The sequence below is a fragment of the Ictidomys tridecemlineatus genome, chromosome 12 (genome assembly GCF_052094955.1).
Source record: "Ictidomys tridecemlineatus isolate mIctTri1 chromosome 12, mIctTri1.hap1, whole genome shotgun sequence".
Classification (NCBI taxonomy): Eukaryota; Metazoa; Chordata; class Mammalia; order Rodentia; family Sciuridae; genus Ictidomys; species Ictidomys tridecemlineatus.
The window spans coordinates 913,992-928,227 of NC_135488.1; the positions used below are offsets into that span (position 1 = coordinate 913,992).

A 14,236-nucleotide genomic window follows, 5' to 3' on the forward strand; every position below is an offset into this window, starting at 1 on the left:
TAATTATTATTTGTTTTTGAGTGACAGGACTTCAATACAAATGCAAATTATTCAGTATTTCCAGAATGTTTTACCTCAGTAATTTAAAATATATCTGTTTTGTTTAATGGGTATCAAACAAAAGAGTTAGCTGTGAGGGTAAATAAAGGACTTCTTTTGCAATATGTGTGATATGGGCCAGCATATAAATGCCTTGACCAGACAAACTCAGTTTTACCCTGAGACTCCATTTCATATAAGAAGTACTTCTCCTGTGAGGAAACTCTGCCTCTGTAATCCTGATGCTACTCAGTCCACCCTGTTTAGAAACACACAGCTTTGAAAAATCTGTCTGTTCTTCTTATATAATGTAAAATTTTTCTCTTTTTGGTTCCCATCTTTCCTTGGCAATGTACCCTGACTGTACTGGGTCATTCCGACCCACTCCCTATGTTGCTACAGTTTTGACTTACTTGTGGCTTGCAGCTTTTTTCTAGAAGAGTGCACCCTTTCTTCTGCAAGGAATTGAAGGTTGCAGGGGTGACTTGTTTCCTGATTTTCTGACCTGAAGATGAATAAAGTCCCAGGTCCTGCTTCAAGACTTACCTAGTGATTTATCTGTATCATGCCACGACTTATAGATAACCTGCTTAGAAACTACAACCCAAAACAGCACCTCTCTGTACTACACTGCCCCAGAAGCTCAGTTTGTAAAAAAGTCACTTATCTGGAATTGCAGATTAGCCAATGAGCCTGAGTTTGTGTGTCAGATTGAAAGGAAGCTATATTAAAACATCAGGGACCAGAGACAGTTACATTTGTTCCTGAAATAGTCTTGCTTCTGCCATAGTTTTTTCCTTAATTTTAGCAATAGATAAATATCTGTATTAAGCCCTAAAAGGAATAGAAATCTAACATTTGACTTCAACACCAGAATGCCAAGCTGCCTTTGAGAAGTTAAAACAAACCCTCATAATAGCCCTGGCCTGAGGCCTGCCTGACTAAAAAATATATATGAATTTCCCAGCACCATCTGTTGAAGACACTATATTTTACCTTTGTCAAATAAAAGATAACTGTATTTATGTGGGTTTGTCTTTGTGTCTTCTCTTCTGTACTATTCGTCTACATATCTATTTTGGTGCCAATATCATGCTGTTTGGGGGACTATAGCTCTGTATTATAGTTTAAGGTCTGGTATTGTGATGCCTCCTGCTTTACTCTTCTTGCTAAGGATTGCTTTGGCTATTCTAGGTCTCTTATTTTTCCAAATGATTTCATGGTTGCATTTTCTATTTCTATGAGAAATGTTGTTGGGATTTTGATTGGAATTGCATTAAATCTGCATAATGCTTTTGATAGTATGGCCATTTTGACAATATTAATTTTCCCTATCCAAGAACAAAGGAGATCTTTCAATCTTCTAAGGTCTTCAATATCTTTCTTTAGTGTTTTGTAGTTTTCATTGTATAGATCTTTTACCTCTTTTATTAGATTGATTTCCAAGTATTTTATGCAGCAAAATGAAGTTAAACCATTATCTCTCGTCATGTACAAAACTCAACTCAAAATGCATCAAGGACCTAAGAATTAGACCAGAGACCCTGCACCTACCAGAAGAAAAACTGAGGCCCAAATCTTCAGATTAGTCTCCAACTCCCTTAGCCAGACTCATGAAGTGCAAGAAATAAAATCAAGAATCAAAAAATGGGATAGATTTAACCTAAAAATCTTCTTCTCAGCTAAACTAAAAATAAATAACAGGAAGAGAGAGCCTACAGAGTGGAAGAACATCTATACTACACATATCATATGCAGCACTAATTTACAGGATATATAAAGAACTCAAAAAACCTAACACCAAAAACAAAAATAACACAATCAATAAATTGGTTAAGGAACTGAAGAGACACTTCTCAGAAAAAGATATACAATCTCTCATTAAATATATGAAAAAATGTTCAACTTCTCTAGAAATTAGAGAAATGCAAATCAAAACTACTCTAAGATTTTATCTCACTCCAGTCAGAATGGCACCTATTAAGAATACAAATAATAATAAGTGTTGGTGAGGATGTGAGGGAAAAGGTACACTTATACATTGTTTGTGGGACTGCAAATAGGTGCAACCATTTTGGAAAGCACTATGGAGAGTCCTTAGAAAACTTGGAATTAAGACACCATTTGACCCAGCTATCCCACACCTTGGTTTATACCTAAAGAACTTATACTACAATGATGCAGCCACATCACTATTTATAGCAGCATCATTTACAATAGCTGAATTGTGGAACAACCTAGATGCCCTTCAATAGATGAATAGATAAAGAAACTATGGTATATACACAATGAAATATTACTCAGCATTAAAAGAGAACAAAATTATGGCATTTGTAGGAAAATGGATGGAATTGGAGAATATCATGCTAAGTGAAGTAAGCCAAATCCCCTGTTAAAAAAAGGCCAAATGTTCTCTCTGATAAGTGGATGCTAGTCCATAATGGGGGTGGGTGTGGAAAGAATGGAGGAATTTTGATTGGAAAAATGGAGGGAGGGGAGGGATCATGGGGGAAGGAAAGATGTTGAAATGAGATAGACATTATTATCCTAGGTGCATGTATTACTGCACATATGGTATGACTGTACATCATGTACAACCAGAGAAATGAAAAGTTGTGCTACATTTGTGTACAATGAATCAAAATACATTCTGCTGTCATGTATAACTAATTAGAACAAATTTTAAAACTACCATATATGAATGTGGAAGAAGGTACAGCCTTTGGAGTTCTCCCATGGACACTGGAGACACTGCAACCAGTAGCCTACCTGTGGAAACAATTTGACCATACAAGAAAGGAAAGGTCCCCTGCCTTTGTGATTTACTACAAGAGGTTGAGAAACCCACTCTAGGATAAACCAGTACTCTGCATGTTCCTCATCGAGTCCTCGTGCCGCTCAAACAGGGTGGGTATCAATGGACTGCTGGGAAGGTAGGAAGACTCCAGGCTATCCTATTAGACAATCCAAATGTCACCCTCAAGAGAACCATGCCCACCTTAAATCAAGCAACCCTATTACCAGCAGAAGGTAATGGGCCAAACAGCATGATCTCTCAGAGAGCTTGGGGACTCTTCAGCAAGTGAGATTTGCTTCAGTTGGCTATCATTGAGCCAGACTAGGCCTCTTCACTGATAGAAACAAGTTCATGGACAATGGCTGGTGGATAGTTGGATTGACTCCTTTCAAGGAACAACAGACATTTCAAGCTGAGCCTTGACAAACCCAGAGATGGGCACTGCGGACTGGAATACAAATATGTCTGGCTCAGGGTCCAGGTCATCCTGTCAAATGGGAAATTCTTCCACAAGTATCCTGCTCATCCAAGTATTGGATGACATTCCCCACCATGAGGCACTGTGCTGGGCCCTTCTTTCCAAGCACCTGGAATATTCACTGGGATAATCTGTCTACTTCTTTAGAATTGTTTATCTCCTTTCCCAACTCTGAGAACCCAAGAATAAGGAGAAACCCTGCTTTTCTCTTCAACATGAGAAGCTAAGTGACTGAAGAACAATGTGTCTCCAAAGAACTGAAATTAGCATTGGAGGTAGACAACCCTAAGCCCCAATCCATGACCTCCTTAGGAAACCTAGGCCATAATATTCCTGTAATCTCCAGCATGTCCAGCTGCTCCCACAAGAGCCTCCATCTCCAGAACTCAAGCTGCTCTGTAGGAGAGAACAGAGAGGCTGATGTGTCCCTAGAAACTGTAAGGGACAAAGAACCTGTGGGTGCCTGTGTTAGTCTCCTGCAGGTCTTAAATGAGGATGAGGAAGAGATATTTCAGTGACTGAGGACATTTTATCCTGTCAAGTCTCCTAAGGGGAGACACAACCAAATGGCATTGTAATATGGTAACTGTGCCTAGGGAGGATAAATTGAGAAGAGGTACAAAGATATTTAACAACTGAATGTCCTGGGGCTGGGGGTGTGGCTCAATGATAGAGCAGTTGCCTAGCACGTGTAAGGCACTGGGTTCCATTCTCAGCACCACATAAAAATAAAATCAAGATATTGTGTCCATCTACAACTAATAATATTCTTTTGAGAGAAAGAGAATTTATATATATATTTAGTTTTCAGCAGACACAACATCTTTGTTGTATGTGGTGCTGAGGATCGAACCCAGGCTGCAAGCATGCCAGGCGAGTGCACTACCACTTGAGCCACATCCCAAACTCCAATATTTTTCAAAAATCTGAGTATCCAATGGTTATTCTTAGCTTTCCTGTCAAATATATAAAAATTCATACCTACATAAAATTGTTCACTTTTTAAGATCATTTTGAGACAGGGTCTATTAAAGATGCAGAGGATCTCACTATGATGCTGACATTAGCTGCAAATTTGTGGTCCTTGTGCCTCAGCTTCTTGAATACCTGGTGTTACAGGCATGTGTCACCACACCTGGCTTATCATTCAGCGTTTATACTAAAGTATATTATAGTTGGAAGCAGTGGCAAAATTTCAAGGTCAGCCTCAGCAACTTTGCAAGATGCTATCTTAAAAATAAAAAATAAAATTAACCGGGGCCAGGTTCAGTGGCACACACTGAACCTAGCAGCTCAGGAGGCTGAGCCAAGAGGATCATGAGTTCAAAGCCAGCCTCAGCAAAAGTGAGGTGCTCAGTGAGACCTTGTCTCTAAATAAAATACAAAATAGGGGCTAGGGATGTGGCTCAGTGGTGAAATATGCTGCGTTCAAATTCTAGTACAAAAAAAAAAAAAAAAAAAAAAAGGCTGTGGATACATCTCAGTGGCCACTCAGTGGCCAAACAGTAACAAAAGAAACAAATATGCTGCCACTTAAAATAACATAGATGAAGCTGAAGAACATCATGGTAAGTGAAATGATCCAGACAAAGAAAGAAACATTTTGCACACTCTGTATGTGAAATCTGGGGGAAAATTTTGAATGCACAGAGAACTGTGGTTACTAGAGGTTTATCATTAATAATGGTGTATCATATACCAGAACTTCCAAAGAGTAAAAGTTTAGATGTTGTTACTACAGAATAAAGTAATTATGGGAGATGATAAATTTTATTAACACGTATCCACTGTATTTATTAATGAGATTTGGTGTAATGTTTTCATATTTTCATATACACATGCACATGTTCTGACCATGTCCAACCACCCTTCTTCCACTCCTAATGACCCAGAGCCCTCTCCTGCCAGAGTCAACACTCTATGTTTATATCAGTTTTATTTTAGCTGCCATGTCTAATAGATAGCATGTGATACCTCTTTCTGTGCCTGTCGTTCATGAGTTAGCATTACAGTATTCAGTTCCATCTATTTTGTTGGATATGACAGGATCCCATCTTTGTCTATGGATGGATAATAATACACCATTGTGAATACACAACATACTTTCTGGTGCATATGTTAAATTGGTTACCTGTATAACTAATTTTTCTCTTTATATTTATTGCTAAACATACTATTAAACAACATGAATTTATATAACAAAAGAAACAAAGAATAAACTAGGAAACTTGCTCCTTGGCCTGATTTTATCCAACTGAAAAGAAGAAATACAGGGGTTGGGGTTGTGGCTGAGCAGTAGAGCACTTGCCTAGCATGAGTGAGGCACTGGGTTTGATTCTCAGTACCACATAAAAAATAAACATATTGTGTCCAACTAAAACTAAAAAAAAATTAATTTTTAAGAAAAGTAATCTAGAGCATAAAAAAATTCATGTCCCTCTTTTACATTGAATTTGATGATAAATTAGACGACAATATGCTCACTCTCTTTGAATCTGTCACTCAATAAACAAATTTGGGAGTCTTCAGTGGATTCTATTACACTGAAAACTTCTACAAACAATGAAATAAAACAGCTGGGTGATAGGAGATGAACGATTTATAATCTTTCTGCAAATTTATACTTTCTAATTACTTCACCTTTGACCAAGTCCTATCCAGAAGCATTTTTTAAACAATATATCCACTGCAATGTTTATACTCATATCTTCTATGGGGAAACTCTACAATGAAACCTCAGGGACCCTGTTCTTCAGCATGGATTTTGAGTCCTCTTCCTCATACTTTGAACTACCTAGTCTCCCTTCATCACAGCCCTTGATCCCATGTCTCTGTGTTCACACCAGCCTTCTCAACTCTACCTCCCCAGGTGCTGGCACTCCCCCTCCCTGGGTCACAGTTACACCTTCCAGCCTGCTGCATCTGAGCCTCCAGCTGGTCTCCAGTTGCCCCACCCCCGCTTCCCTGCTCCTTTCCCCACTCCTACAGCTTGCAGTCTGCCAGCCTCTCCTAGCCACCACAGCCTCATGTCCTGCCCAGCCTCTCTTTCATCCTAGGATTCACCTCACATTCCTCCTATCAGAGAGCACTAGGCTGGGCTGGGGTCAGTGCTGCAGCCCAGCCCACTGTTGCCCCCTTCTCCTCCCCTTTTTCTGTGACTGAGTGAAGAGGGAGTCACACTTCTCTTTTACCGTTTGCTTGCTTTGCCTTTAACTAACACTTCTCTAGAACTACATGAAAAAGGAAAGCAGCACTAACCACTGGGGAGAAGGGAGGGTGGTAAGAGGAAGAGGGCAGGGAGGGTTGTTAGGGATAATCAATGCTCTGTGTCTTGTTGGAGGCAGCAGAGACAGGAAGTGCTCCCTCCATGGTAATTCAGGGATCTTTATCATTTTGAAGTTTGCCCTCTTCTTGCTCAATAAGATCAAATTTATTACATAAAAGTTTGGGTAAGAGCATAAAGGAGGGATTTAAATGGGCACTAGAGGACACTTTTAGTAATGGATATGATAATTTTGTTGATTGCAATCCACTTATTTCTTAAGTGTGGTGAATCTAAATGGACTCAGATGTGGTGGGAAGAGAGGCTTCCTAGCCAGAAGTCTTGAGCATGATTTCCCACAAGGCCACTTCATAACTCTGGGCTGTGTGAACTTGGGTAGTTATTTATTCGCTTAGGATCTGCTTCCTCCTCTGTAAATATGGGGGTAATAAAGTTTCCCTGGTGGGGTTATTGTCAGGATTGAACTCTTTTGAGCATGTGTGTATACATGCCTAAACATAAAAACATAAACCTTTGATGTATGTAGGTTAACATATGTCCATCAAACCTCCATAAGGCTGTAAAAAAGTGGAATGCATCTAAAGCTGAGGTTAAAAAGGAAAATATACAGTCTTTAACCAGTTAACTATAAAAGGACTAAGAATTTATTAGCAAGTAATGAGGCTCAATAGTTTAGAAAAAACAAACTTTATGAAAATAAGAGTAAAGAAAATCCTAAGCAAAAGAGCAAAATTTGAAGGTATTGAAAAATGAACCTACACAGAGGATCACTAATGTCAAATGTTGGTGTTTTTAAAAAACAATTGAAATTGACAGAGCTCTGGTAAATTTGACAAGAAAATTTGTGCTAAATATATATTATATAATTATATAATATATATAATTATATAATATATATAATTATATAATATATATAATTATATATATATATATGCACATATATGTACATATGCAATGATGTTTCACTTAATGATGAAGACACATTCTAGAACATTCATTGTGGGATGATTCTGTCATCATAGAGAGTAATGACGAGCCCTAGATGGTATGAACCACTGTGTGCATAGGCTATATGCTACAGCCAGTACACCTGAAGTCTATCCCTAACCCAAACACCATGTAGGTTACCCATGTATGTTACAGAGCTACAGTGTTCAGTGGTAGACCTTGTAATGAAAGGGATTATTAGGCTGTGGAATTAAAAATAAAACCCTTTATACATCTCTTGCTATTAGACAATAATAAATGATAGAGACTGCAGTGCAAGGAAGGAAAAAAATGGCATTCTTTCCAAAGAAAGTAATACATGAATAATGGGACACCTGTGTGAAATAAAAATGCTATTGTACCTTTCACCCCTACCACATAAGAACTCATTTCAGATGCAATAAGTTCTGAAATAAAAATAAAATATAAAGCATTGGAAAGTCAATGTAAGAAAGGGTGGGCTAGGGTGTATATCATGGTGCATGCCTGCAATATCAGTTGCTCTAGAGGCTAAGGCCAGAGGATCACAATTGTGAGGCCAGCTCAGCAATTCAGCAACACCCTGAAGGCAAAGTAAAACTTTTCAAAGGGCTAAGAATGCAATTCAGTGATAGAACACCCTGGCTCTAATCCCCAGTATCACAGTAGAAGGGGAAAAGAATAACAACAAATAAAAAGAGACCTATTTCTCTGCAAAGTTACACAAAACAATATTTTTTAAAATTTCATATTACACAATATTAAAATGAAAATCCTATTAATAAAATGATGTCATTAAAGGATGCAAAGAGAAGTGACAGAGTCAAAGAAACTCATTTCCTCGCATATAATCAAACACAGGAAGAAAGGTTTAGAGAGACACCCCAAAAGAAAAGCAGGCAAGAGACTTGAAAAATCACTTTTTATAGGAGACATCTAAGTGTTCAATAATCATAACAGACTCAACCTCTTAGGAAATTAGAGAAACGTAAAATAAAATCACATCATACACACAAAAGTAAATAGTATTGAAGAACATATGAAGTAAATGAATGCTCATGAAGTGAAGGTAGAGTTTAAGTTGTCATTATCTATCTGTGGAAACTATTTTGCCACTAAAGATACATGATACTCCCCCACCAGAAACACGTGAACCCTAATGACATAGAAGGACACAGCTGTATTGCTCAAAGGCCTGAGGCCCAGGGGTGTGCCTAAGGAGACTGCACACTCAGAAAGAGGAACAACAAACTGTGGGGAATAATGGTTTCTGGGAGCCAGACACATTTATGTCATAGTACATACAATTATTAAAATAGTATACAACATGTCAGTTTTCAATAAATGTCACACAAATGTTGTTTTTAACACATAAGCATATTTTTAAAGAAATGTGTAGAATTTATGAGAAAATAAAATACACAGAAGAACATAAAAGACTCAATTACACACTCCATGCATAGATGACCAAACTCTTCAGTATCAAGATGACCATTTCCCCCAAATTAATCTAGAATATTCCATCAAAATTTCATCATGCTTTATTTTAATAAAAGAAGGGATCACAGCAAAAAGTTCTGTCATTCTTCTGGAAGGATAACTATGTGTCCAATCAGCCAAGAAATTTCTGAACTACAATAGCAAAAGCAGCAGCTATCATTTCCTGACTCTAATGTATATGAGTGAACTATATTATTACAATAATAAGGACCCAAGAATTACAACACAGAACATTCCATAGATACATCAATATGTATATCAAAACCATTTGTATTGTTAAGTGCAACAGAAGGGCCTACACATCCAACCACATCAAGAAATGTATTTAGGGCTGGGTTTATGGCTCAGTGGTTGAGCGCTTGCCTCGTATGCAGTGGGCACACTGGGTTTGATCTTCAACATCACATAAACATACAAATAAAATAAAAATATTGTGTCTATCTACAACAAGAAAGAAAGAAAGAAAGAAAGAAAGAAAGAAAGAAAGAAAGAAAGAAAGAAAGAAAGAAAAGAAAAGAAAAAAAAGAAATGTACCCAGGTACTGATGATGAGACACTCCAAGAGAACTTAGACACCTGTGGGACCCTCGCATCAGGCAGTTCTGAAACATGGGTCCAGGGCATAATAAGAACTCAGTGACATAAAGTCTACATGGGGGAAAGTCATGTTGACAAGGTGAGGAGGGACACATGCAAGTTTACACCACCTGAGGTTTTTTTGGTTTTGTTTTGTTTTGGTGCTGGGGATTAAACCGAGGGGCACTCAACCCCTGAGCCATATCCCAGCCCTTTTTTATATTTTATTTAGACACGGTCTCACTGAGTTGTTTATGGCCTTGCTAAGTTGCTGAGGTTGATGGATCTCAGGATGCTCCTGCCTCAGCCTCCTGAGCCACTGGGATTACAGACTGTTGTAACAGACTCGGGGCCACCAAGACCAACACATGAGTTTCATACAGATTCACATAAGTGTTATATCTTACATGGGAACATATTTGTTAAGAGAAATGTGTAGGATTTATGAGAAACTAAAATATATAGAAGTCCATAAAAGACTCCATTACACATCCCATGCACCAGTAAAAAAAATCATCATTACAGTGTGGTGAGCCGTGTCAGTGGACCGTGGTCGCCATTACAAGATGGCGCTGATAAGCGCCGTGGCCTGTGATAAACAACTCCTTGTTTTGGGAGAGTTGGCACGTAGCTATAAAACACCCTATGAGAAAGGTCCACGTGGCAGTTGTGCATTGGGGCTTGATGTGCTTTATCAAGGCTGGGGCACTCGGGTGAAGTGGTAGAGGTAGTAGTAGGAGTAGGAGTAGGAGTAGGAGTAGTACTAGTAGTAAAAAGAAGCTTCCAGAGACACATAATTAAAGGCCTGAATAAACTGCTGAAAGAAGATTCCCGAGTTGCGTCTTCCTTACGGGCAAGGGGTCGCGACATTACAGCAATGACCATTTCCCCCATACTTATCTACATTATCCCATCAAAACTGCTCTGCACATATATGAAAATATCACAGTGAATTTCACCGCTAAGTTTATCTATAAAGCAGTAGTTTAAAACTATAAATAAATAGAAGGAAGACCAGGAGAGGAGGGGGAATGGTGAGCAAGGAGGAGAGAGAAAGGGGGAAGTACCACTAAAATGGAGCAAATTAAACTCATGCTTGAATAATTACAGCAAATGAACCCCAACAGCATGTATGACTATAAGTTTTTCTAGATGTTCAAAAAACTAATAAATGTTGATGCCTATAAAATAATCTGCCAAAATTCAGAAATTTACAAGGATTATTTAAAAATGTGAACAGAAAAAGAGGTTAACAGATGGAAAAGAGAAATTAAAAGGTTTTAGGTATGGATTTAATAGGGGGAAAATGTGTTTCTGGATAAGAGAGTCTATGTGATTAAGTAAATAAGATGGTTTAAGTAAGCGATAAAGAAGGTCTCTGTAAATTGGTTAAATGTGTAAGTTTTTTTTGAGCAAGTAATCTTAAAGAAATTAAAAATTATACAACTTTGGTTAAACAACAACTGTTATTTCTCAATATTGTAATATGTTATTTCCTTAAAAGCTAAACTTGGTTAATATAAAATCATCAATGTAATTGTGGTGCTATTAATGTGTTCATATCTTGCAGGTATACAAGTCTGTAAGGTAGAAGCTTTAAAAGAACATTATATCAAGCTGGTGTTCTAAAGTTGTATGGTAATTTTAGGCTTAAAAGAAAAACATGTTGGAGATTTATTTATATCATTTGTGTTCTATAACTGGACTTGTTATCAATAAGATATGTAAAGTTCTATGTTACTTTGTACACTGAGATACAATTTAAATGTATTTTTAAGTTAATGAGAACCTAATCTGTGTGAAGGTTGATATTGTAAAACACAAAAGTACTTGCTACTTTTCTACAAAAAGTTAAAAACTTTAAGCCTTTCTTTAATTCATGTTTTAGATGTGATATTATATTGTGTTAGGTAATATTCATGTGAACTTGAGCAACAATTTATGTAGACTTTGTAAAATGTTGTCTAAAAGCAAATTTTAGCTGCAGAACTACAGTACTTAAGATTTATGAAGAGCCCTGCCTTACCTGAGATAAGGCTCTGTGTCCCATCTCACAACTGTAAAAATGACTACGAAGGAAGTAGGCCAGATTTCAGTACGTTTAAAGTTGTGTCCAAAAGTTGGTTTTTGTCAAGATTGCTTGGATCTCAAACAGGGGATATAATGTATAACTCTGCCAAAATTCAAGGTAGCTATTACATGAACTAAATATGTTTTTACTCTTGATAATTTTATTTTGTAGTTTTCTTATAGCTATCATTACTAGATAGTGTATATCATGAAACTATAACACTACCATAATAATCAAGGATTCACAGTATAAAAAAAAATCCACAGATGAATCCATATAATTGTTTTTGTCTTGTTGTTTGTTTATTTGATACCAGGGATTAAACCCAGGGGTGCTTAACCACCAAGCTTCATCCCATTTTTTCTGAAATTTTATGTAGAGATGTGGTCTCACTGAGTTGCTCAGAGTCTTGATAAGTTTTTGATGCTGGCTTTGAACTCCCAATCCTCCTGCCTCAGCCTTCACGGCCTCTGGGATCACAGGTGTGCGTCACCGAGTCCAGTTTATTGGCATCAGATCAATATTGGGATCATATTCACCATTTTAGGTCAGGAACCATTTTATCTAGAGGGTTTTAAATTTCCATTTTGAGGCAACTCTGCTTAGCTTCCCACAAGAACATGTGAGCTCTGAAGGATCCAACCCCACCCTGGCTATGACCCAACCCCTAAACGGCTTAGAGAACTCCTCCTCCAGCTAAATCCTGCCCTGGGAGGGCTGAGGCTTTGCCTCCAGCTACTGACAATAAAGCTCTGGCTTGGGATTCCGGGGTGTGGCCTGGTGTTTGGACTTTGCCTGGATATTGCAAGTGTCCTTTCACAGCTGAAACTTTTACTCTTAAATCCAATAGAAAGGTCTGTATAAATCCGACCATATCTAGGCCATTCTCAGCAACTTAGCTACACCCTGTCTCAAAATAAAAAATAAAAAGTACTCATGTAGCCCCAAAACAACCACTAGCAAAATTAAGCTTCTCTTCTTGTCAGCAAGATTGTTACAAAGAATGTCAGCAGTATTTTTCCTCCAGAGCGCTCACTGTGGGTTGAGCTTGCTCTTTCTTGTAAAAGCCAAGTTTGCAGACAGATGTCACAGACTGTCTCAGGGAGCTTGCTCAACAGAAGCTTCGCTTTTGTTTCCCTTGGTAACAACCTGTGTCACCTACAAATATGGGACGAGGTGTAGCTGCCCTGTAACCACGCACTGACTATAAATCTCAGAGAAGTTCCCTACCAGGGTCCCCGCATTGCTCCCTCTGGACGGCTGCGACTTCAGTAAACCTGCTGCCCGCGAATTCCTCAGGTGCCGCGCCCTCCGCCCTACATCAGAACCAGGGATGGAGCTCCTGGTAAAGCACCCTGCGGAAGGAAGGTTGGGGAGGAGGGAGAAAAGGCAAGAAAGCCAGCTAGCTCAGGAGGACGGCGGCAGCGAGGCCCAGAGCCACTGCTCCTCTCCTGCAGGAAAATCCCACTTGGAGAGACTTCTCCGACCGCCATCCACCTGTCAATTACCACCCACCTGGGAAGACTGGGCTGCTGGCGCTCTAGGGCTAGCTGAGGGGTGCAGCAGGCTGGGAAGGAGCTCCGCTGCCGATAAGCTCCCGACCTAGCTGACCAGGGGGACTGAGGGGGCGCTGCCAGGAGGAGGGCTCAGGCCGCGGACCCCGGAGTCCCCAGCAGCTCCTGGCCCAACCACAGCCAGTCCCGCGGTTCCAACGACCTCCCTCCCCGGCCTCAAGAGGCCCCGCCCCACTCACCATTTCCAGGCGCTCGGGAGCCAGGCGGCCAACAGGGATCTTCAGCACCTGCAGGGCAAAGCCAGCGGGACCCCAGGGCTGACGACGGAAGCCGAAATCGCGAGAAGGGCGGCTCAGAAGGAAAGGGCACGGCCAGACGCGGAAGCAGCCCTGGCTGTGCCGGGATTGGACGGTTCTCCCCGAGTGCTCTCTCCACTGCACAGGGCTGCAGACCCGCCCCGCAGGCTGAGCCCAGAGAGCCTTCTTTCTGAGTGACAGTAGATGACATCCAACCTAGGAATCAGTGAGGCCAGAATGACAGGTTCCCGGCGGCAGCTTTTACTTTCCTCCTGAGGTCTGTGAATTGAACAAGAGGGCCTCAGACTACAGCTAATCGAAGGCAAAGTTTCCTCTTAAAAGAGTGATCTATTTCCCTTCTCTCTCCCTTTCCCTCCCACCTCTCAAACATTTCCTCAAATAAACAAACAAAAAAAAAAGAGTGATCTAGCAGCGCCAGAGGACGTGTGCGATGAACCTCGCATACAAGGTGACTTCACCTTATGAATTATATGTCTGCATTGTATTCACTGGAAATAATATAATAATATGATGACAATCACTTTGCAATTTCACTTAACTTTCCTGCTCTCTCACCCTGTGAGTCTGCAGATTAGCCTGGGAAGCAATCCCCTAAGGCAGCAATGGCCAATGAAAATCCTATGTGAATCACAAGGGTCATTTAAATTTTCCTAATATTCACATTAAAAAATTAAAACAGGTGAAATTGATTGTAAT

At 39.5% G+C, this 14,236-nt stretch overlaps 1 protein-coding gene across 4 annotated transcripts in view; it reads right to left on the reverse strand.

The window, feature by feature from the left end:
• LOC101976678 (uncharacterized) overlaps nt 1–13,834 on the reverse strand; it is a 40,694-nt gene extending 26,860 nt beyond the window's left edge. Inside the window, exons 1-2 of one of the 4 annotated variants that reach the window (XM_078027910.1) lie at nt 13,463–13,834; nt 12,940–13,064 (exon numbers count right to left, since the gene is read on the reverse strand). In XM_078027910.1, the coding sequence (XP_077884036.1) occupies nt 12,940–13,064; nt 13,463–13,730 (393 nt within the window). In that variant the 5' untranslated portion in view covers nt 13,731–13,834. Of the gene's footprint in view, nt 1–12,939; nt 13,065–13,224; nt 13,422–13,462 lie in introns of those variants that run through there. The other 3 variants (XM_078027912.1, XM_078027911.1, XM_078027913.1) reach the window with 3 other exon arrangements.
• Between the last annotated feature and the right edge of the window lie 402 nt (nt 13,835–14,236).